This window comes from Wyeomyia smithii, chromosome 1, assembly GCF_029784165.1.
Source record: "Wyeomyia smithii strain HCP4-BCI-WySm-NY-G18 chromosome 1, ASM2978416v1, whole genome shotgun sequence".
NCBI classification, from domain to species: domain Eukaryota; kingdom Metazoa; phylum Arthropoda; class Insecta; order Diptera; family Culicidae; genus Wyeomyia; species Wyeomyia smithii.
In genome coordinates, this window is record NC_073694.1 from 182236222 (window position 1) to 182260753 (window position 24532).

General features: G+C 39.8%; 2 protein-coding genes and 1 long non-coding RNA gene across 3 annotated transcripts in view; 2 read left to right on the top strand and 1 right to left on the bottom strand.

The window, feature by feature from the left end:
• Nucleotides 1-4270: 4270 nt before the first annotated feature.
• Nucleotides 4271-5039, top strand: LOC129727179 (uncharacterized). Its single transcript, XR_008728498.1, has 3 exons — nt 4271-4376; nt 4440-4705; nt 4768-5039. It is a non-coding gene; the product is annotated as an uncharacterized LOC129727179 (long non-coding RNA).
• Nucleotides 5040-13527: 8488 nt separating this feature from the next.
• LOC129733942 (calmodulin) lies at nt 13528-14680 on the top strand. Its single transcript, XM_055695567.1, has 4 exons — nt 13528-13679; nt 13750-13780; nt 13860-14173; nt 14256-14680. Exons 1-4 carry the CDS (start codon nt 13677-13679, stop codon nt 14355-14357), a joined length of 450 nt encoding a protein of 149 aa, XP_055551542.1. The 5' UTR covers nt 13528-13676; the 3' UTR covers nt 14358-14680.
• A 31-nt stretch (nt 14681-14711) lies between these two features.
• LOC129733941 (uncharacterized) overlaps nt 14712-24532 on the bottom strand; it is a 46218-nt gene continuing 36397 nt past the window's right edge. Inside the window, exon 6 of the mRNA XM_055695566.1 lies at nt 14712-16230. Within this exon, the coding sequence (XP_055551541.1) occupies nt 16079-16230 (152 nt within the window). The 3' untranslated portion in view covers nt 14712-16078. The remainder of the gene's footprint in view (nt 16231-24532) is intronic.

Sequence of the window (24532 nt, forward strand, 5' to 3'; positions counted from 1 at the left end):
TGGCAAGGTAGGTCACACCAGGGCGAAATGATATCGCCTGCTCAACAGGGGTTTGGCAAATGTTGCTCTTATGAGCGTGACTGAGAGGGAACAAGTCCCATCAGAACGCAAACGGGCAACAACCAGCTCGTTGAGTCCGGTGAAGGGATTTATCTCAGCTGGATATCGACGAAAGAAGTTTACGGTTAAGCGCGGCTTGGTCGTTGGACTCAAACGGGTTGCGGAACCTATAGCGTCGACCTGCAAGGTGATCCTCTGATCGTGGATTCAAGTGCGAGCGATCACATGGTTGGAGACGATGCAGTCATTAAAGACTGCTGGGCTGTCAATCCAGTGGCAGTTCCAACTACAAAGTGCTAGTAGGTCTGGAGAGAGGAGCAGTAATACTGAAAAGTGTTGTTGTAAAGCCGGAGAAAATAAATAGATATACGTTGTACGATTTGCTTTTTATTCCGAACTTGCAATACAATCTCCTATCCGTTTCTAGACTTGTATCCGCTGGCAAATGTATATCTTTCGATGATCGCGATAACGATAACCCTGGAAATCATTGTTTCTGGGAAGAAAGTCGGTGGGCTTTTTATGCTCAATTGATGATTGATGCAGACGATGATGAAATTGCTTGTGTTGGTAAAGTCGATAGCCCGCTTCACTTTGGGCTATAGGAATATAGTAAAACTGTTTTCTCAGCGAATGGTTGATGTTTTACACTTAGAAAAACAATCACATGTTCAGTGTAAGCTGAGCTTATGCCATTCTTGTGTTGTTGGCAAACACACAAGAACACCATTCGAGAGAGAATGAATCACACTCTTCTAGATAAAACGAGAGCGATGTTGAATTAAAATAATTTGCCTAAGAAATTGTGGGGTGAAGCAGATTTGTGTCTGCATATGTGACCAATCGGTCCCCTACTCGCAAATTGAAGGAGTAGATGACACTTATTAAGATGTGATTTGGCACGAATCCAAAACTAAATTGTTTACGAATCTCTGGATTCTTAGCGTCTGGGCAGGTACCAAAAGAAAGACGTAAGAAGTTGGACGGCAGAAGTAGAAGATCGGCTTTTGTCGGATATGCCAAGAATGGATATCGACTTTGGGATGAAGAGTCGGAAAGAATAATTATCTCAAAAGAAGTGGTTTTTGATGAAAGCCAAACTGTTTTTCGGGATACGCAAGATTCTGGTAGCGAGGTTGAAGACCTATATGTACCAGAATATCGCATCTTCGGGCGTGAGGGAATTTGAGGTTTCGTGTACTAGTTTAGTTGATGATTCAGATGATTCGGCTGATGTTTCAGACGCTAGCGAAGAAGGTGACGAAGAAGAATGCAAGTATGAAGTAGAAAACGACGATGCGGGAAATACAGAACCGATCGTACGCCGTAGTAAGAGGATTCAAGAAAAACAGATGCAATGAAAGTTAAGGTCTGACAATGTAAGTAGTGCCTTCTCAGCTGTAAGTTTTATTGAAGATAGAAGCAAAGCTTTGGTGCTACATTCCGATTCGGAACTTGACTTCTGTTCATCTATACACAGACTTCGCAGCCGACTGTTTAGTGTACAGGACAATTGCGGGGCTAGCGCTACGATCCTACTGACACTAACAGTCTCTTCCGAGTCGAGACTAGAACCTACGACGACTGGCTTGTTAGGCCAGCATCGTACCTCGAGACCATTTGGGACGCGCATGCCAATGGTACAGTATTTTTGACGTTGACTAACGTCTATATCGAAGTTAGGCCCCTGAATTTGAAAATCTAGTAATTCAACCAGGGAAAACCAGGGAAAAGTGGTCAGGTTTTGAGCGCTTATTTTGCAGTCATCTATAATCAGGTTTTCGAGGTTTTGGCATCAATCGATCAGGAATTCTTTTGCGGTTAAATTTATGTAACAAAAACAAACTATTTTTTGAGATACACTATTGAAAAATTGGTAATCAATATCGATTGTCTAAATCATACCGCGCAGCCAATCACTACCTCTCTTCCCAAGCACAGTTGACACTAACGGATACAATCGATCTGACTTTGTTGTTATTGTTGTTGTCACTTTCTGTTCCCGATGTTTATCCTGCTGCTAGCGGAAAAATCCTTGCAAATATGCATCTTTTTGTTGGTGTTAATTCTACGACAGCGGCCGGCGCCCCATCATTTTGATTCCAAAACCGCATCAGTGACATGTGGACGCTAGGTGTTAGCAGCTGAAAGGAGGAAAGACAAAAGAGTACCGGTCATCTCGTGCCGGTTTCACCCGTTATGCTGGTGGCTGTTAGTAATAAATGGCACTGCAAAATACTAAAATGGCTGGAATTCTGGACGGACTACCAGTAAACGAGAATAATCGGCAACTGGTACCTTTTGGTGCCTCGAAATTTTGATACAAAAGCGGCTAATTGAATTTTCTGTTTTACCAAATGCTGTTGCTAGCGAAAAAAACCTTGCATAAATGCATGTTTGTGCTGGTGTTAATATTACGACAGCGGCCGGCGCAGCAATTCTCAGAATACATCGAATTTGTTAATTCTAATGTTTGTCTTGTCATTTCAAACTACGAACAAATGCTTTTCTAATTCGAATACCTGGGAAGCGGGTATGTCAATATAAATAAGGTTTCATCCATATATGTCATTTATATTATTTATTAATTATTGTTCAAAGCGCTCTAATGTCAGCAAATAAGAAAGCACTGTTAGATGAAACACATAGTCCTACGTCATGCGGTCGGGTCTTCAATACCACCCTCCTACTATTTTAAATACATGAAGTTATATGCTGGGCTGGAGCTAACCTAGCATGAGCTTTATCTATTTAATGTCAAACAATTTTTAAATCTAAAATTTTTGCTTGAATCGTTCTGGTCTCCAATTTCAGATAGTTTCGTTGAGTTTGCTTTTTGCTTAGATAGGAAAATTTTACCCAATTCGCTAAATTAAATGATTGCCTTGGTAGTGCAGTTGCGCACAAAGGATTGATTCGAATATTTATGAAATGACAGCGATTAAATGAGGGAGATCCATTCTTCTAGTATATATTATTATTTATAACGTTTTAACGTCTCAGCATTCAGAAATGTACTGTTAGATAAAATTGCAACAAATACTGGAGTTGCAATTCCCTCTACTATTTGTTTTAATGGAATATAAGAATACGGTAGTTAACGTCATGCGGTCGTGTCTTGAATACCACCCTCCTACTATTTTACTGTCTTCTAATGATGTGTTTGCTGTTGCTATTTGTTCGTGATACTAATCCGAGCTGGCAGCCCGATAGTCACATTGAGAACGTATTGGCCACAAAGCATCACAAAAGGAAACGAAAAATGTACTGCGTGTGTCAATTCGGTGTTATTTGGAGGATGTCTTCGGGATTACGAATGTAGAAAAGGGAAGAAGCTGTTTTTTATACGTTCGTGTCCGCAATACACAAACAGTGCATTTCAGTAACAGCCCGAATCCACCGGAGACATTTTTTCTCTCTTTTTTTATTTGCCCATGATGGATGTCGGGTGACGGCTGTTAAAAAAGGCTATGGGAAGAAGAAGCGTAAGGACTGCTCGGCAACTCACCGACAAAGACACCGCAAAGAAAAGCAAACTCAGCAATAGAGCGGTTGTGCACTTAAAGATGTGTGTATCGCATACCGAATGTTGTATGCAACCATACTTGCTATCGTCGACCTGGGAATAAGGTGAACAGCAAAGAAAAGAACACTTTCATGTATGGGGAACTAGACGGCAACGTTATAGTCGCAATATATTTTATCTGTCGGCTGTCTTTATTTTGCTAATACACCAACCAGAGGGGATCAAGGGGCTCTTGTGGCTATCAAACTACATACATTTTCCATCTACCACTCATTGATTCTGGTGCCAGCGTTTCTGGTACCCACTTTTTGGTTGGTTTGCCCTAAAACAAGTGAAATAGAGTAAACGTCCCATTTTTTCGGTAGACATATTCTCGAGTAAATGTCGTTTTAGATGGAAAAAACAAGAGCTTAACATTTGTTTTCAGTGCAATGTGCACTTTCAATGCATAAGATAAGTTTTGTAAGTATTTGAAATGAAATATTACCGCCGTGATGAATATATGATTGGTAGGCAAAATGTTGACGTTTATAGGCCCCTGGAGGGGATCTATCTGTCAAATATCGTGTAACCAACATATTTGGCAACATGGCGTCTGATTGTTCTGGTTTTTGTCGTTTGCGGTTTCAGTCGTTAAATTGATTGATGTAAAATTTGATAGAATTGACCATTTTTTAAATTGAAATTCGAGAAATCGCGAAAAACGTTTTAAAATAATGCGTTGTGTAGTGAAGTTTTGTGGCAGCAACCTGTATTTGCCGAAAAGTGATGAAGTTTCATCGACACACAGGTAATCTATCAGTTTTCTTCATATTTTTCTAAACCCTCCTACAATTCATTGTATTCTTTATAGATTCCCCATAAATCCTGTTCGAGCGCAACAGAGGTGAGCTGCTTTGGCTTCTGATATAGAACAGGAGAACATGGAAGTGTTCGAATCTGTGCGGCCCATTCTACAGAATCAGATTCTTCCTTCAGCACAAATGGCAAGCGAAAGTTACAGAGTAATGCTATTCCCAGGGTGTTTCCGGAGCAGAATGAAAAGATTTTACCGCTTAGAGATATTTGCAACTTAGTGCCGGTTGCCATAGTTGATCGACCGGATGATTGTTTACCACCGTGAGTTAAATAGAATAGGCAATTAAACTAGAACGTTCTTGATGATTAATTTACTGTTTTAGCTCCATGACAATCGTAAAGCAATCTGTAGATCAGAATGACTGTTCCACAACAGAGGTGAAGAAGGTTCTGCCATTGAATATTTGCTCCGCTGACGCATGTCTCGCCGTGGTTGGATCAAGTAACGGAGAGCGCCGTCCAAAGTGAAATGCACTTAGTTTTTAATGTTTATTTTTAAGCATTTTTGTAAATATTTTGTAGGATAAGGTACGCAGGTGATATCAAAGATAGCTCTAACTTAACACCGAATCAAGCCGTAGAAATACTTCCTAAGTATGCAGGCAATTAAATGACGCCAAAAACAGGATTGATACATTGAAAGTTCAGAAACATCGCTTACAAAAAAAAATTCACATTTTGAAAGTATATTTAAGGAACTAAAAGAAAGAAAACTACTTACAGAAAGAGGAGAAATACTTGTACAGGTTTGTTAAACACTTTTTTAAATCAACGTAACCCTTTCCCCACGTAGACTCATTTTAAATAGGATTATGGCAGAAACGAAGGACTTCTCAAAGAAATAGTCAATAGTTCTGGTATTTCGTACAGTGCTAACGTTTGCAATGACGCTCCATTTCTACTCTCCTAAGGTACTTTGTACGACAATCTTTCAACAATACACTTCCCCATGAAAGTACAATCATACGCTGGTATAGGAGCATAGATGGATCGCCAGGCTTAACTTCAGAAGCTTTTGCTATCCTAGAGCAAAAAGTTAAACAACGGGAAGGTCGTTCTTTGCTGGCATGTTTAACAATGGATGAGGTAGCCATCCGCCAACATGTTCAGTGGAAACCGCACACCAAACAGTTCGATGGTGTTGTGGATTATGGCAAATCGTTCGAGTTTCTGAATAACAGCGAAGATTTGATTGTAGCAAAAGAAGCTCTCGTTTTCGTTGTGTCAGCGATTGAAGAGTTATGGAAAGTTCCAGTGGCTTATTTTTTTATAAATGGGCCTAAATCAGATGACAAAAGTTACTGGTAGCAAGTGTCCTTTCTGCATTACAAGCAGCGAAAGTCAAAATAATCGGATTTACATTCGATAGAACAGTGACGAATTTCGCAACTGTTACCAGTATGGGCTGTCAGCTTAGGGCTTTTGCGAAGCTTCGCACGTGGTTTCCACACCCATCGACCGGACATCATGTATATGTGCTTTTGGATCCTTGTCACATGTTGAAATTAGTTTTTCTAACATGTGTTGTTCAATTGGAACGTTACAAACGATCAACGGTGAAGCTAGTTGGGAATATATTCGTCAACTAAATGATCTTCAAAACCTTACCAATTTGAAATTGGCCGCACGACTTTCAGATAAACACATTTCTTTCCAAACTCAAAAAAGGAAGGTGCTTCTAGCTGCGCAAACGCATAGCCAAAGCGTGGCTAGTGCACTCGAATTTTTAATGCCTCGAGATCCAGCCTTTTCTTCAGAAGGTCCAACAATTGAGTTTGTAAGCATAATGAATGATATCTTCGATACTCTAAATAGCAAAAACTGTGTTCAGTTGCCTTTAAAAAACCTCTTTGCGAAGACAATTTCGACATACTGAACGTTGCCTTCGAATATGCTGAGGAATATATCCGTAACATCAATCTTCCAACTGGAGAGTCCATATTAAGGAGTAGGTACAAAAAAGGATTCTTGGGCCTCCTAATATATTTAAACAGCTTTCGCGAAATGTTCCAGCAATACGTTCAAAACGAGAGAGAGAGTTGACTTGCCTACCCACATTTAGTCAAGATCATATGGAAATTCTGTTCGCAGCAGTTAGAGCAAAAGGTGGTAATAATAACAATCCAAATGTTTCGCAACTTATTGCCGCCCATAAACGCTTACTGTGTCACAATAACGTGACCATACCGGTCAAGGTAAATATTCTGGATCTAAATCAGTTCACAATGTTACCGAGGGATGCGCCAAATGCTTTGCGAAACCATTTGGTATCTAAGATTAACTCAGGCATGGTCAATAACGAAGAGTTTGAAACAGTTAACGAACAACTTATTCGAGAGTTACCGTATTCCAGAGATTTTTTGGATGACGAGTATGTTGGAGCAAATCTAAATGTAAATCCTTCAAAAACTACTGGATTTATTCGGCTATTGTGAGACCCAGAATTACCTACGCTTCACTGGTTTGGTGGCCAAAAACAAAAGAAAGAGGTGCTCAAGATAAGTTGGATAAACTTCAACGGCTAGCTACTCTCTCAATAACGGGTGCAATGAGAAGTACACCAACCAAGGCATTGGAAGCTTTACTCTTTATGCTTCCACTGCATCAGTTTATACAATTAGAAGCAGAGAAGAGTGCTTTAAGGAGTAAAAGACTCTTAAAACTCTTTGAAGGACAAAGAGGTTTATAACACCGAACGGTCCTAACCTGTTATGCCGATGTCCGGCAAATATTAATAAAAGACATAAGTTCTTCAATAGGGGGCTGTTAGAACCCTCTGAAATCTGGAGAACAACTCCCAGTACGGTTATTCGCTTCATGCGAAGTGTAATACCAGACTGGACTAATGCTATTGGTCATATCATGACGGCCAGTTCCAATAGTGGTACGTTATCCTGACTTAGCAAAATTAAAAAGGGCATATATCACAAAAGATCAAAAAATTGGTCGCAGTGATAAAATACCCAACACGGAAAAAAAATGTTGGAGCAGCAACAGCAAATGAAGCACGGTGTGCGCAGAAGGAGGTGATTCGTCAGCTGATATGCAAAAAATGCCTTGTGGAACTTTTGAGTGACAAGATGGAAGCTTACTGTAGTAAAAATGTGATTACGATATGTAAAGTTGTGGTAATGGAGTTTAAAATTTTGACCAAGCAAAAAAGCGATCTAAATGTAGTAAAATATTTTCATTTTTTGATGAATTGTACGTTGTTTAGGATTCACAATGTATTTTCGGACATTATTGGAACAATGTGTGATTAAAATGACACAGATAACCACAGAATTACTTTACTTCTCATAACTTGCTACCTTGATATTCGGTTCACTCAGTACAGCAAAAATGTGCAACCGTTTCGACAGTCCAATCGCAACAAACTCACGAAAATCATTCTTTTTGAGGGTCATTAGTTGTTCGTTCACTGAATAATTAGTTTCCCATGTTTTATTAAATACTTATTGACGAAACAAGAACTGCGTATTTGTTTTGTACAATTACCCCAACTACCTTTTCACACTGTTTACCCCATTATTGTTCATAGTTACAAACTTCATGGACCAACAAGCTTCATGGACCAGAGTTGATCTGCGATAACGCACACATATATGAAATTTGACAGCAGTGAATCCCCTTTGGTACCAACACTGTTATAGAGGGACGTTCTCGGATGTCATCAAAAAACTGTCATCGCCCGGTATTTTCAACTGGAAGGGTAATATATTATTTGAAAAAAGGCGCGTTTTCTAAACAAATCGTGATTTTTTTAAAATGTTCATCGTTTTCGTTCGATTTTTAAATGAAGAATAAAAAACTGCTTGAAATATCTTAAATGATATTTCGCCCATGTACAGTACATGTATGGAAGAGTCTATGTGTATATAGAGTCGCGCAAGGAGAGAATCTATCGTTTCCGCAACACAGTTTTTGCGCCGTTTGTTGCACGTGTCACTTGAGATCCTATTGTGGTCATTCACCTCTGTCCAGCAACTCCTATCCCAACCTCCACGTGGTTCCAACCGGGATACGAGTAACCTTGGCGGAGATCGGGTAACCAACTCCGGTGGAAACTTTGGTCTTATGCTGACTGGGAAGGGGGAACGGACGCGGCTGTTTCCCCATGTTAGGGGCGGCGTACAACAGCGTCTGATCCGGAGCGGGCGGCTGAATCATGAAACGCGGTATCTTGCCAGCTATATCAAAGACGGCAGCCCCGTCGCGAGACTAGGTATCGCAGCCCTAGTAAGGCAGCATACTGAATATTAAATACTATGAACAATCCAGATATAAATACGGAACGGAATAATCGGCATGGACCTAGGCGAACGAAAATCACAACGATTATTGGAAACTCGGTACTTGGAATGTAAGGACTCTACTCGAACCGGCACGCGCAAGTATCCTGGCTAGAGAGCTGCGGAAGGTGAATGTGGAGGTTGCAGCTATCCAAGAGGTGCGGTGGCCGAAATCGAGAGAACGCGAATTCCGAGCAGTAGATCCTATTGCGGACACTTCATTTAAGTACCACATCTACTATAGCGGCGGCGTGAAAGCAGAAAGAGGAGTCGGTTCCGTGCTAATTGGAAAACAGATGAAGCGTGTCATTAGATGGAGGCCGATCAGTGACCGTATATGCGTGTTGAGAATTAAGGGCAAATTCTTCAACTACAGCCTAATAAATGTGTACGCACCGACCAACGAGAAACCCGATGACGAAAAGGAGGAGTTCTATGAGCTCCTGGAAAAGACATACAATGAGTGCCCAGGACACGATATAAAGATTGTCATCGGAGATGCAAATGCACAGGTCAGGCAGGAAGACTTCTTCCGCTCCGTAACTGGTAGGTAAAGCTTCCACTCTACTACGAACGACAATGGCCTGAGGCTTGTTAATTTCGCTGCAGCTAGGGGGATGGCTATATGTAGCACTTATTTTGCACGCCGGAACATACGTAAGCACACCTGGATGCACCCGAATGGAGAGCTTTGCTCTCAAATTGACCACGTTCTGATTGATGGACGGCACTTTTCAGACGTTACAGACGTGAGGTCGTTCAGAGGACCGAACGTTGACTCGGATCACTATCTCGTAGTAGCCAAAATCCGCACCCGGCTGTCCAACGTGCTGAAATCCAAGGCAACGAGGAGGATGCAGTTGAACATCCAGCGGCTATCAACTGAAGGAGTGGCTGCAGAGTACTCGCAGAAAGTTGATAAACGGATTGAGGAAAGAGTTGAAGGGAACCTGAATGAACAGTGGAGGCACATCCACAGTTCGATCAGCACTACAGCGCGAGAAGTGTTGGGTACAACTGCGGCAGCTGCGCCCAATGAGTGGTTTGACGCTGAGTGCCAGCGAGTGACGGAAGAGAAGAACCGCGCCAGGGGTCACATGTTGGCCGTGGCTGTGACTTGTCAGAGCATGGGTAGATATCGAGATGCAAGAGCCGCTGAAAAGAGACTCCATCGCCGGAAGAAACGACAGTATTGGGAGCGTATTCTTGCGGAGCCGGAAGGTTGCTTCTCCAGGCACGATGCGAGGAGCTTCTACAAGAAGGTCAACGGAATCAGGAATCGAAACGTGTCAGCCCCTGTCATGTGCAACGATAGGGAGGGGAACCTGATAACCGATAAAACAGAGGTGGCCAGGCGTTGGAAGGAACACTTCATTGTGCTGTTGAACGGTGAGGGAAACAGTGGAGTCGAAAGGAGCAGGATGACTATTGAGAATGATGGTCAAGCTGTGGATCCACCATCCATGGACGAGGTGAAGAAAGCAGTGAAAGAGCTGAGAAACTGCAAGGCAGCCGGGAAGAACGGCATTCCCGCCGAACTCTTCAAAGTCGATAGCGAACAGCTGTATCGTGCCATCCATCGGACCATGCTGAGAGTGTGGTCTGATGAAGAATTGCCCTCGGACTGGTTGGAGGGTCTCATATGCCCGAAAAAAGGTCATCGCCTGGACTGTAGCAATTATCGGGGCATAACTCTTCTCAATACCGTGTACAAAATTCTCTCCCGCATCCTGTTCCACAGACTGAGGCCGTTGCAGGAGACCTTTGTTGGCGAGTACCAATGCGGTTTTCGAGGGGGACGCTCCACGACGGACCAAATGTTTACCTTGCGACAAATCCTCGATAAATGTCGAGAGTACAACTTACAGACGCACCATCTGTTCATAGACTTCAGGGCAGCGTACGATTCAGTCAAGAGGAATGAGCTATGGCAGATTATGATGGAACATGGCTTCCCAACAAAGCTGATTAGGCTGATACGTGCCACCCTTGAAGGTTCTACATCAAGCGTCAGGATAGCCGGTGAGATATCGGACTCATTCGTGACGTTAGATGGTTTGAAGCAGGGTGACGGGCTGTCGAACTTATTGTTCAACATCGCATTGGAAGGTGCTATACGGAGGGCTGGTGTGCAGAGAAGCGGCACCATCATTACGAAGTCGCACATGCTTCTCGGTTTTGCGGACGATATCGACATCATTGGTATCAACCGTAGAGCTGTGGAAGAGGCCTTCGGACCTCTCAGGAGGGAAGCTGCGAGATTAGGGCTCGTCATAAATTCTGCCAAAACGAAATACATGGTGGCTGGCAGAGTGCTTGGTAGTCCGTCGGAGGTTGGTGCTGCGGTGGTGCTAGATGGGGAAACATTTGAAGTAGTCGACGAATTTATTTACCTGGGAACATTAGTGACATGTGACAACGAGGTTAGCCTTGAGATAAAAAGGCGGATAGCAGCCGCAAACAGGGCCTTTTACGGATTACGTAACCAGCTAAGGTCCCGCAGTCTGCAAATCCGTACTAAACTTGCACTCTATAAAACACTGATTCTTCCGGTGGCTCTCAACGGCCATGAATCATAGACGCTGAAAGAGGCTGATCGGCGAGCTCTTGGTGTTTTTGAGCGTAGGATTTTGCGTTCAATCCTTGGCGGCAAACTAGAAAATGGTGTTTGGCGCAGACGCATGAACCATGAAGTGTGAAGTGTGTTCAGTGGGCTGGGCATTTGCGAGAATGCCGGATGAGCGTCAAGCGAAGGCTATATTTAGCAGGAATCCCGATAGAAGTCGTCGACTTCGGGGTAGACCCCGCACTCGTTGGATGTTGCTGTCGACGAGGATGCACGCGAAATAGGTGTTAGGGGCGATTGGAGGATAGCAGCCCAAGACCGAGGGACATGGCGACGTATTCTGGATTCGGCACTGGATCGTTAATCGGTCTGTCGCCTTAAAAGTAAAGTAAAGTAATGGCGGTCGCTATAATACGAGTTCGTAATATGCGAACCTCTCTGCTTACGTCAGATTTGCGTTTTCTGAAAAATTGGCAACACAAATGTTGTCAGATATATTTTTCTTTTGATAAATTGTATGAAGACTTCAAACTGACGTAAGCAGAGTGTCGTGCCGCTCTCGATCCGCTTTGCGTTTCGACGCCATATTTTTTGGAAATAACAGCACGAGCATCCACTCGCTCCAAGTATAGCCAACAAAATGCTGAACTTTTCCTTCGGTGGAATGTGATACCCGTCTTCGTAGCTCTCTACAGCTATCTCACCAGTTTGGTTCGTGCTTTCTCCCTCTAGCTCTAGAGTTTTCTATCTATGCTTCTCTCTCACCGAGTCTTCGTGAGTTGACTTCCGCTGCTTACCAACTAATTCTCTTTTCTTTCAGTTTGTTTTGCGTAGTATATAGCTCTGGTTATACACTGTTGTTTTCATATACTCAGTTTCATTAAAATTCACTCAACTAATTTTTTCACTGTATAGCTAAATTTAAGACAACTATAAATTCTTTGACTAGAAAGGACTATGCCCACTACACAGAGTTGTCAAAAGGGTGGGTAATTTATTACGAACTTTGCATTATAGAGTCCGCCATTATGGCGCGTAAAAAGCTGGATACAGTTCTGTTTTTCACCATGCATAAGCGAATATCATTTTTTGAAATTCTTCACAAGGTGCACAGTTTTGAAAGAAACACCGGTTATGCTTGTTAAATTTTACTGAACCAGTGTACAGGTTTAATGTTGGATTAACATGTGTAGTTAAAACTTCGGAAAAACACAAATTCTTTATCACGCTTAATTACAACACTTTTTTTATCTACTCCTAACATTATCACCTTGTTTATTTACATTGCTCGATTGGTATACCCTCGTTTGACACTGATTTGGTTCCTTTGGTTTCATCTTTGCGCGACTCTATATTATAAACATAGACTCTGATATATGGGAGAACTGTCAATTAAGGAATTTTGAGCAGTTTTTATTCTTCATTTAAAAATCGAAGACATAGATAAACATTTTTTTAAAATCACGTTTTGCTCAAAAAATGATCCTCTAATATCTGAAAATTGAAAAACCGTGTAAAACTTTAGGGGCCGTTCAATAATTACGTAAGCATATTTTTCCACTTTTTCAAACCCCCCTCCCCCCCTTGTAAGATATCGTAAGATTTTTTGATACCCCCCTCCCCTAGTAAGATCTTACTATATATACTATGTATAGATTTTTATTATAGTTTTATCATCCTGAAGCAAGCACAATACTTCGTTTTAATTCGAGTTAATCGTCCTTCCGTAATTTTCTTTTTATGAATTTTACCGTTCACACTTTCATGAACATGGTTATTTGAACAGCTGCATTAACAACGTTTTTCTTACGTAAGATAATCAATTCATCTCCCCCTGCCCTGTAAGACAGCGTAAGAAAATTGCACAACCCCCCTCCCCACCTATTTGCTTACGTAATTATTGAAAGACCCCTTAGGATCCAATTGTCGAAACATTTTGAAGCATATTTTTCAACATAATAAAATAAATCGGACATTATAGATTTAATAAGTTGAATGCTTTTTCATTCATAGTTTATATTTCATTGTAAAATTTATGATTGGATGATGTAAAAAATATGGAGAATAATTTATCAAATTGGTAATAGAAAATATCTTTTAATTTTGAAGAAGCTGTGATACGAGATTCGAGTCAAATCATTCCTTTATGTGGATTAATCCTACTTCTACCCAACCAACGCGATTGAATGTGTGCGTGTGTGTGTTTACGGACAAAGAATATTTTCAACATAATGGGAGGGGGCCAGCAAGTAGCTCACACTTCATAATCAAGTTAGTGCAATCTGCAGTGGTGTGTTTAGTGAAGCAACAAGTGTTTAGTGAGAAGAAAAAAAATTAATTTATTTTGGAAACAACTTAAATTAGCAAATTTAAAATGGTACGAAGTAAGATTCTAGTTGCTGCGGCTCTAAAATGATCTGTTTTTTTTTCTCTGTCTCTCATTCAAGGCCCGTTATTTCAAAGAACAAGACATCGATGGTACGTGGACACTTTCTTCGAATGGTGTCACTGTTTTTTTTTTTGGAATAAATTAATCGTTCTTTCTTCGCCTTTGCAGAGTTCCGTGAGTGTTTCTATTTGTTTGCCCGCAGTGGCCACATCACTACCCTGGACGAGCTGACGGTCATCATGCGATCCCTCGGGCTGTCTCCCACGATCCAGGAGCTGACTTCGTATCTGAAGAAGAAGAACGGTCGCATGAGTTTCGCCGATTTCCTGGAGGTGATGTATCAGCATTCGCGAGTCGAAAACCTTCCCGAGGAGGTAATTGAAGCATTCCGGGCTGGTGATAAGAGCGGTCGGGGTACGATTCCTGCTCGTCAACTGCGCCACTTGCTGCAGAACTGGGGCGAAGGGTTGTCCTTCAGAGAGGTGAGGCTGTGTTATGCTTATCTTATCTTCTAACTTAGCATGAGTGTGGGGATGATGTGTTCATGGTGAATGCTAATTTCAGGTGGACAACATTTTCCGAGAGGCCAATGTTAACAGCAATGGACACGTTCGTTATGCAGATTTCGTACGCGTTGCCTGTGCTCCTGTGCCGGATTATTACTAGGTCAGCCCTTCCGCTCCAGACGTGGGGGAAAACATTCATTCCATCCGTACTTGATTTTTAATTGAACAGACGACCGCACACTTCAAGTGTCAGAAACATTCGCGCTGTAGGCGTGTACAGGAATACATTAGCGGGTGCAGATTTCATTTTTTTTTTTGTTTTGTGCCAGTGCACAAAGCATTAGCATTTTTAGCACTCGAACTTTCTCTGACTAGCTGATGCGAATTCGGTCTTAGCTGTGTTTTATTGTTTATCGTGAACCTTGTACTACAGTATTCAATAGTTTTAATAAACTGATTATCACATCATTCGCAACATATGGAGATGTCATCGCAACTGAATTATACTGACAGCTTATCGAGATTTCCGTAGGCGAAGGTTTGTTCCAAAATCTCTTATCAACTCAACTTTATTGAGCTGTTCTTCCTATTTGATAATGACTCCTCTAGTTTTAAAAAAAATGCCATCCAACAGCTTGAAAAAATCATCATACAACGACTAAAATAATGAAACCCTCAAACGAAATCTATACTTGAGCAACGGGGCTAACGAACTACGTTTTTGTTAACTAAAATTGTTCCCGTTTGTCTAGGGACTTAGCTCTCGAGAAAACCGGTAGGATTCTTTCCGTCTCAAATGGTTCAATATTTGGCTAGTTTTTTCTTCAGTGTTTGTCCCTAAGGGTTACGCTCTAGGTGTAATGCCGTAAACGAAGTAACTCCTGCAAACTGTGCTCCACTTTAGGAGCTCTATAGAATTCAAACATCTCTTATTAGCCGTAACGATTGCTTCTAAAGTTTATCGCCTATCCGTTATTATTTGTTCAAAATGAAGCGTCTTATTCTTATCTATGTTTTTCATACTGTTGTTACTATATTCTACTTAAAGTTGGGTCGATTGTAAAAAATTGAATATATCGCTTTAATTTCAGCTGGATTTGAAAAGATCTAAAGTTTAGTTATGTTATCAACGTTATGCTCTCCGGGATCTGCGGACTTTATATATTCTATTTAAAATTGAATCTATTCGTTTGGGTTTGTAGCCAACAATCAAATTAGTTTGAGCAGAATAATTAAAAGTAACGTAAATCAGCGTAACTTTGTTTTATCATCAATTATTTGACCACAGTTGTTTTTTTTTTTCGAAAATAATTATCCAAACAAAATAATCATTTCCATAAATTCTTTTCCTGGTGCGTAAATTATAATTTGCTACGCTCGATTTACCTCGATGCGCGTGCCAATGCAGTTGGAATGCATTATATCATGCTAAATGCTAAAATGAATTGCTTTGAACATCTGTTCAGCTTTTATTTTGTGCGTGAGCTCGTGATTTTACTCTATTCGCTACTGCGCTGCTTTTGGCGTTTTATTTTGCTAGCTCTCTATTATCGATTTCGTTTCGGTTACCAACCATATGAAACTACCCTACACTAGTGTTAATTTAATCGATCAATTATTTGTTTTAATGTTATTATAAATTTTCGCTTTCCGCGTCTTGTTCTGTGTTCTTCTCACTATATAAATGGTTTTTAAAGCTTTGGATTTTCACATTGAGTTTTTTGGTTTTTAATCATTCAGCGTTTTTTTGTTTTATACCTTAACATGAAGTGGTGTCATTTTTCACTAAGTCGTAAGAATTTTTTTTTACGAAAATCATGATATTTGGTTCAAGCTATTCGTTCGGTTTTAAACTGTATATACTTACACCGGCCAGACGGTTCAGGGCGTTTTATTTTTGTGGGCACGCGAACGCTTCTTGAAGCCACCCATGTGCCTAAGCAGCTGGGAGTTTTCATCGTCGTTGTCCGACAATCGGTGCTCCCAGAGGCGGAGCCTCCGGGGAATGTACAGTAAACCGACCAGTGTCATCGCTGGAAAAATATAACAAAAGGAGTTAGTCGAATAAAGTTAAAATCGCTGGGAAAATAACGATAAGAAAATTTGACGAAAAAGGATACTAAACAGTTAAGGTGGAAACGTGTTGGAGCCACTAATGGCCGACATTGAGCCACCACGAGGTCGAACTCGAATTTTCAAAGGCATACCAATTGGCAATAGTTCATGCGTCACTTGTGAAAACATATCGTTGTGTTTATTATGATGATGAAAACATAAGATAGTGTTTTCATAGATAGCAAACTAACTATTTCTGACTTCTGAGTCTTGTGCCATTGAAAATTCGTAGTAGAAAACGTGAAGGCGAAATCTCAAACCATGAGAAAAGTAACTCATAATTGCATAAAAAAATGTGTTACTCTTTCATACCTAACGAGTAGTAGAAATATGTTACTTTGATGGTTTGATTGGACACTAAATCAAAGACAACACGGCGTAAATTGAGAACCGGTACCGAATTCTAGATTCCCATCTGCAATCGCAACTACTAAACTATAGCCCAGGGGCCTATAAACGTCAACATTTTGCCTACCATTCATCACGGCGGTAATATTTCATTTCATATACTTACAAAACTTATCTTATGCGTTGGAAGTGCACATTGTACTGAAAACAAATGTTAAGCTCTTGTTTTTTCCATCTAAAACGACATTTACTCGAGAATAAGTCTACCGAAAAAATGAAACGTTTACTCTATTTCACTTGTTTTAGGGCAAACCAACCAAAAAGTGGGTACCAGAAACGCTGGTACCAGAATCAATGAGTGGTAGATGGAAAATGTATGGAGTTTGACAGCCACAAGAGCCCCTTGCTATAGCCACATATTGTTTTCTTTTATTGACAGCTTGCATTCGCCCTTAAAGTACGTTGAAATTTTCATCAGATATTCGGGTTATTCGCGTTGAAAGAGATTTTGAAGGCTGTTCGCACCTACGTGAACACTCATATGTAATTGTCAAAATGTGCGTGATGACAAAAGCAAAAATATTTCCTTCCTACTTTTTCGCATGCAAAAACCAAACAAATATCAGCAACACCGTCAACGCGAATAGGACGCATTTGTCGATACAGTAATGTGAGTTATAATTATATTAGATCAACAGGGTGTTGAAAACCTGGAAAATCAGGGAATATCAGGGAATTTGTTTCTCGATCAGGGGAATCAGGGAAAACTGAAAAATAATCAGGGAAAATTTTTTAACCGATACGCGATTCTTTTTAAAATCTCTTTTAAGCGTAAAAAGTGTTTTTTTTTGCAAAAAAAGCTAGTTCGAGACCGCTACCGTTCGGTTTCATATCTGATCGTATACTTTTTTCATTGGGATTTTAGAGTTGCGTTTATCAACGTTGAACGTTTTTGTGCCAAAAGCTGAATAATATCAGGGAAATTGATGTTATATTTCAGTGGAATATCAGGGAAAATTAAAGAATTAGCTTTTGAAAACCTTTCCGCCACCCTGATCAATGTCTCGGCATTCATGGTTTGGAAATGAAATAAATCATTTTCTGTTTTTTCTGGCCTTTACAAAGGGTTTTCAATATTTTGCCTCCTCTGGTCTTTAGAAGCACTTTTAGGCGATTTTGAGCTTAATTTGGGATCATTTTCTATTTTGGTCTTTTCTGACTCTTAGAAGGGTTTTTCAACAATCCTGAGCTCGATTTGGGATCATTTTCTCTTTTGGCTTTTTCTGGCCTTTGGAAGAAGTTTTCGGCGATTCTGAGCCTAATTTGGGATCATTTGCTATTTTTGCCTTTTCTGGCCTTTAGAAGCACTTCACGCGAATCTGAGCTCAATTTGGGATCATTCTCCATTCTAGCATTTTCTGGCTTTTAGAAGGGTTTTTTGGCCATTCTGAGCTCAATTTGGAATCATTTTCTATTTTAACTTTTTTTGGCTTTTAGAAGGGGTTTTTGGCCATTCTAAGCACAATTTGGGATCATTTTCTAATTTGGCTTTTCCTGGCTTTTAGAAGGGTTTTTCGGCCATTCTGAGCACAATTTGGAATAATTTCCTATTTTGGCTTTTTCTGGCTTTAGAAGAGGGTTTTGGCCATTCTGAGCTCAATTTGGAATCATTTTCTATTTTGGCTTTCAGAAGGGGTTTTTGGCCATTCTGAGCTCAATTTGGGATCATTTTCTATTTTAACTTTTTTTGGCTTTTAGAAGGGGTTTTTGGCCATTCTGAGCTCAATTTGGAATCATTTTCTATTTTGGGCTTTTCTGGCCTTTAGATTCTGAGCTCAATTTGGGATCATTTTCTTTTTTGGCCTTTTCTGGCCTTTAGAAGGCGAATTCGGCCATTCTGAGCTCAATTTGGGATCATTTCCTTTTTTGGCCTTTTCTGGCCTTTACAAGGCGATTTTGGCCATTCTGAGCTCAATTTGGGATCATTTTCTTTTTTGACCTTTTCTGGCCTTTAAAAGGCGATTTTGGCCATTCTGAGCTCAATTTGGGATCATTTTCTTTTTTGGCCTTTTCTGGCCTTTAGATTCTGAGCTCAATTTGGGATCATTTTCTTTTTTGGCCTTTTCTGGCCTTTAGAAGGCGAATTCGGCCATTCTGAGCTCAATTACGCACATAGGCACAAATCCTCCACATGTGAGGGGAACGTGCCGTTATAAACCATGGCTTTTTAGCCGACCTACCTTATAGAAGGCGATTTCGGCCATTCTGAGCTCGATTTGGGATCATTTTCTTTTTTGGCCTTTAGAAGGCGATTTCGGCCATTCTGAGCTCAATTTGGGATCATTTTCTTTTTATGCCATTTCTGGCCTTTAGAAGGCGATTTTGGCCATTCTGAGCTCAATTTGGGATCATTTTCTATTTTGGTTTTTTCTGGCCTTTAGAAGGCGATTTCGGCCATTCTGAGCTCAATTTGGAATCATTTTCTTTTTGATCTTTTCTGGCCTTTAGAAGGCGATTTTGGCCATTCTGAGCTCGATTTGGGATCATTTTCTATTTTGGCTTTTTCTGGCCTTTAGGAGGGGTTTTTGGCCATTCTGAGCTCAATTTGGGATCATTTTCTGGCCTTTAGAAGGTGTTTTTGGCCATTCTGAGCTCAATTTGGGATCATTTTCAATTTTGGCTTTTTCTGGCGTTTAGAAGGGTTTTCTGGCCATTCTAAGCTCAATTTTGGATCATTTTCTATTTTGGCTTTTTCTGGCCTTTAGAAGGGGTTTTTTGATATTCTGAGCTCAATTTGGGATCATTTTCTATTTTGGCTCTTTCTGGCTTTTAGAAGGGGTTTTTTGGCCATTCTGAACTCATTTTGGGATCATTTTCTATTTTGGCTTTTTCTGGTCTTTAGAAGGGGTTTTTGGCCATTCTGAGCTCAATTTTGGGATCATTTTCTATTTTGGCTTTTTCTGGCCTTTAGAAGGGGTTTTTGGCCATTCTGAGCTCAATTTGGGATCATTATCAATTTTGGCTTTTTCTGGCGTTTAGAAGGGTTTTTGGCGATTGTGAGCTCAATTTGGGATCATTTTCAATTTTGGCTTTTCTGGCCTTTTAGAAGGGGTTTTTGGTCATTCTGAGCTCAATTTGGGATCATTTTCTATTTTGGCTTTTTCTGGCCTTTAGAAGGGGTTTTTTGATATTCTGAGCTCAATTTGGGATCATTTTCTATTTTGGCTCTTTCTGGCTTTTAGAAGGGGTTTTTTGGCCATTCTGAGCTCATTTTGGGATCATTTTCTATTTTGGCTTTTTCTGGTCTTTAGAAGGCGTTTTTTACCATTCTGAGCTCAATTTTGGGATCATTTTCTATTTTGGCTCTTTCTGGCCTTTTAGAAGTGGTTTTTGGCCATTTCCCATTTTAGCTTTTTTTGGCCTTCAGAAGGGTTTTTGGCTATTCTGAGCTCAATTCGGGATCATTTTCTATTTTTGCTTTTTTTGGCTTTTAGAAGGGGTTTTTGGCCATTCTAAGCTCAACTTGGGATCATTTTTTATTTTGGTTTTTTTTTCTGACCTTTAGAAGGAATTTTCGGCGAATCATTTGGAATCATTTTGTATTTTGGTCTTTTCTGGGCTTTACAAGGGGTTTTGGCCATTCTGTGCTCAAGTTGGATAATTTTTTATTTTGGCGTTTTCTGGCCTTTAGAAGCACTTTTCCGCGATCCTGAATGAAATGAGATCATTTTTGATTTTAACCTTTTTTGGCTTTTAGAAGGAATTTTTGGCCATTCTGAGCTCAATTTGGGATCATTTCTCATTTTGGCTTTTTCTGGCCTTTAGAAGGGTTTTTTGCCATTCTGAGCTTAATTTTGGATTTTTTTTATTTTGGCTTTTCATTTTCTTTAGAAGAGGCCCTTAAAAGGGGTTTTCGGCGATTCTGAGCTCAATTTGGGATCATTTTCTATTTTGACCTTTTCTGTCCTTTAGAGAGGGGTTTCGGAGATTTTGAGCTCAATTTGATCTCATTTTCTATTTTGGATTTTTTGGCCCTTAGAACCTTTCTGGCTTTTTCTGGCCTTTAAAAAGGGTGTCCGGCCATTCTGAGCTCAATCTAGGATTATTTTTTATTTTGACCTTTTCTTGTCTTTAGAAGGGGTTTTCAGCGATTCTGAGCTTAATTTGGGATCATTTTATATTTTGGCTTTTTCTTGCCTTAGAAGGAATTTTCGGCGATTCTGAGCTTAATTTGGAATCATTTTCTATTTTGGTCTTTTTTGGGCTTTAGAAGGGGTTTTGGACATTCTGAGCTCAAGTTGGGATAATTTTTTATTTTAGCTTTTTCTGGCCTTTAGAAGCACTTTTCCGCGATCCTGAATAAAATGAAATCAATTTTTGATTTGACATTTTCTGACTTGTAGTAAGGATTTTCGGCCATTCTGAGCTCAATTTGGAATCATTTTCTTTTTGGCTTTTTCTGGCCAAACGAATGACAGTGTGTATTTTTCCTATGCACGAATGTTGTTCTTTTATTTGATTTGTGTGCGAGAGCCGACGATCGTGCTACATTTTCGAGAGAAAGTCTACTGCGACGCTTACTAGCGAAGTGAATCGAATGAAAGTGTTGAACGATTACATGCCTGTTTTTGACTTTCTCCTAGAAAGGTATAGCAATCACTACAAAAACTATAGGTATGAAAGTGCTCCAAGGGGCTGAATGTCGTATACCACTCGACTCAGTTCGACGAGCAGAGCATTTTGTGTATGTATGTATGTATGTATGTGTGTATGTGTGTGTGCGTGTGTGAATAGACCGATTTCCATAAAATTAATTGCAAATGAAAGGTCTAGTTGCCCCATAGGTTGCTATTGAATTAAATTGTGATCTGATTTTTAGTTCAGAGGTTATGTTTCAAAAAGTGAAAATCACGAAACATCAATATCTCAGAATCTACACAACCGATTTTAACAAAACTGATGTCAAATGAACGGGCTATCTCCAGAACCCTTAACTTATAAATTTCATAATGATTAACCCTCTCCCGCTCACAAGGTTTATCATTAAAATTTATAGCTTCACGAGAAAATTCAAGCTGAACACTTTGTAGACTAACCAAAATTACTGTCAACCGTAGTATTTTGAAGAAAATGCCCAGTGATGCTCTGAGGCAGCATATAAAAGTTTATGGAACAATCGTAAGCACAACAACTATTTTATGTCAAGAAATGATGATTATAATTCTTGGTGCTTTAGAGTCACCATGTGCGGGAAAGGGTTTAACATATGGTTCAAAGTTATGCAAAGAAATGTTTCCAAGAAACTGTTTGAACTCACTCATTTTTCTCAGAGATGGCTGGACCGATTTTCACAAAATCAGTCTCGAACGAAAGGTCTAGTTGCTATTGAATTTCATTGTAATCGGTTGGTAACTTTGTTCGTTATTTATGAAAATGTGCAATCACGTTATAAAAGCAAAGCTTATACCAAAGCCGGCTTAAACTCACTCACTTTTCTCAGAGATGGTTTGACCGATTTTAACGAAATCAGATGCAGGGGTTATAATACCCTGTTGAATTTCATTCTAATCGGAATTAGTTTAGGCACCGTGTTTCAAAATGTGAATATCACGAAACTTCATTATCTCAGAAACGGCTGTCAAATGAACGGCTGTCTTGAAAATCCTTAACTAATGGTTCAAAAGTTTTTGAAAGAAACGTGTTCCGAAGGCTTTGAAACTCACTCATTTTTCTTAGATTTAGCTGAATTAATTTTTTTCAAAATTAGTGTCGTATTGAAGGTCTAGTTACCCCACAAGACCCTATTAAATTTTACTGCAATTGGACTCAAATTATGACTTTATATATAACATCAATATTCTAGAGTGGATATACCTTCATTGGATTGTATTTGACAATTTAAGGATGTTTTCCAGAAACCGAAAGCTGCAAAATTGTGTTTCAAAGTGAAGTATAGAGTTCACCCCGGCTTTCGGGCATTATCTCGGTTTTTGAAAAACATTGGGTAATGTTTGTCCTTTTTAGGTTGTTTTCCATTAATCGGAACTACTATCTAGAAATTTAAAGTGGCGTCTGGCAGTTGATTTCTGGCATCTGGGTATAACGCTTCCGCAATACTCATAATGCATGATATTTAGTCATCTTCGCCATCGAAATACCAAGATTAGGAAGAATTTGGCCATTTTAGGATGTATTCCGATAACCAGGTAGTTATCTGGATTTTTCGCGTGATGTATTTGAAACATATTTATTTTATGGTATTTGCGTGTGTTGCTCATATGTGTGTAAATGTTATGTTTTAAATATTCGGTATAGTTGAAATTCATTATATAAAGTGAAAAATAAATCCAGCAGAAATTTTCAAAGTGTATTTTTTTTCTAAAAATTGAAGTGTTCGTGTAAATCAATTTTAACTAATAATAAGTTCGAATGAAAAAGGTTGGGTCTCACCGCTAGGTAGATTAATTTGCGTTTTTTTTTTTGGTAATCAAATGCCCTATTATTTCTCCTCAAATTTCTTTGTTGATCACGAGCGAATATTTTACTGGAAGTAAATCAAACGTCATCGCTTTGAATTTTGAGTTACAGGTGAATTGAGCACATCTTTTCCACACATGCGTTCCTGTACATCAACGAACATTTATTGTAAAATAAATGATGCTGATGCGGATATTCATAACGTTCCTAGTATAATGTTTTATTTTGTTTTCTAGTCTTGTTAATCCGTCACTGACTGATAAAAGTTAATCTTCAATGCTTTTTCACCTTAAAACATTTTATTCGTTTTAGTTCTTTCTTGTTTATCAAGCCAATTTTGCAATGTTCAACAATAATATCAAGCTAATTTTGACAGCGCAATAGCGCAATATTTAAACAAACAACATAGAAAAGCACGTATCAAATCTCTAGGCACACTGCGTTTGCGGTGAACAGAATGGCAGATTGGATGCAGTGATTTTTATTTATATTTCGAAGTTCTAACTGCCGCATCACGAAACAAACGAAATCTCTTGTGAATCGTGCAATGCCGTTCCAGCATGCGACAGTGTACTAGTCCTGAACTATTTTGGATTATTCGGCCGATTCCGGAAAGAGAAAGAAAAACGATTAAATTTCCAGCTTGTGACATATGACATTTTAAAGCTGACTGTGAAATTCACATAATAATATATCAGGAGATAAAAAAGACACATCGCATAATTCACGAACGTCTCAAGCCTGAAATGCGCTTATAAACTCAGCTCGAAACTGTGCACTCAATGTCACCTTAGTCCAGCCCGACTAAGGCCTCAACACGGGTCAGCTGTGAGCAATGATCCGAAGCGATTAAGGCCGGCTTGGACTGGCACTGCATAGGCTTTATCAGAGGTACGTACAGTGCAGTGAACACAGCATTCATTCACCGAACCGAAAGGAACAAATGAATCAGGCGAACAATTTCGAAATCGCGTAGGATGCTGAAATTTATAGCCGCCTACTTGTCCCGCATCGCTCCTGAAACGGAGGTAAAAGAAAGAAGACAAAAAAAAACACGAGCAGTCAAGCGTTCCATAGTTGGAGCCGTTCCAGAATGCTTGAACTTCGTTCGTCGTAACTCTCGCAAAATAGTTGAAAAGCAATAAGCTGAAGGTATAATTTTTCTCGCCTTTTTTTCTATTAAGCATAATTATCCGATTTACTTTGGTTCATTTACGCGAGGCCTACAAAAACATGAAAATTTTTCACCACCATGTTCATCATCAACCACAACAGCAACCAAACAAAAAAGGCCAAACAAAGCCGTAAACTGGATGGCCAAAATCCTGGTACAGTTCTCAAATCATGTTGAAAAGGGTACCGCAGTGGAAATTAATAATCCTTGTTGTCTGTCCT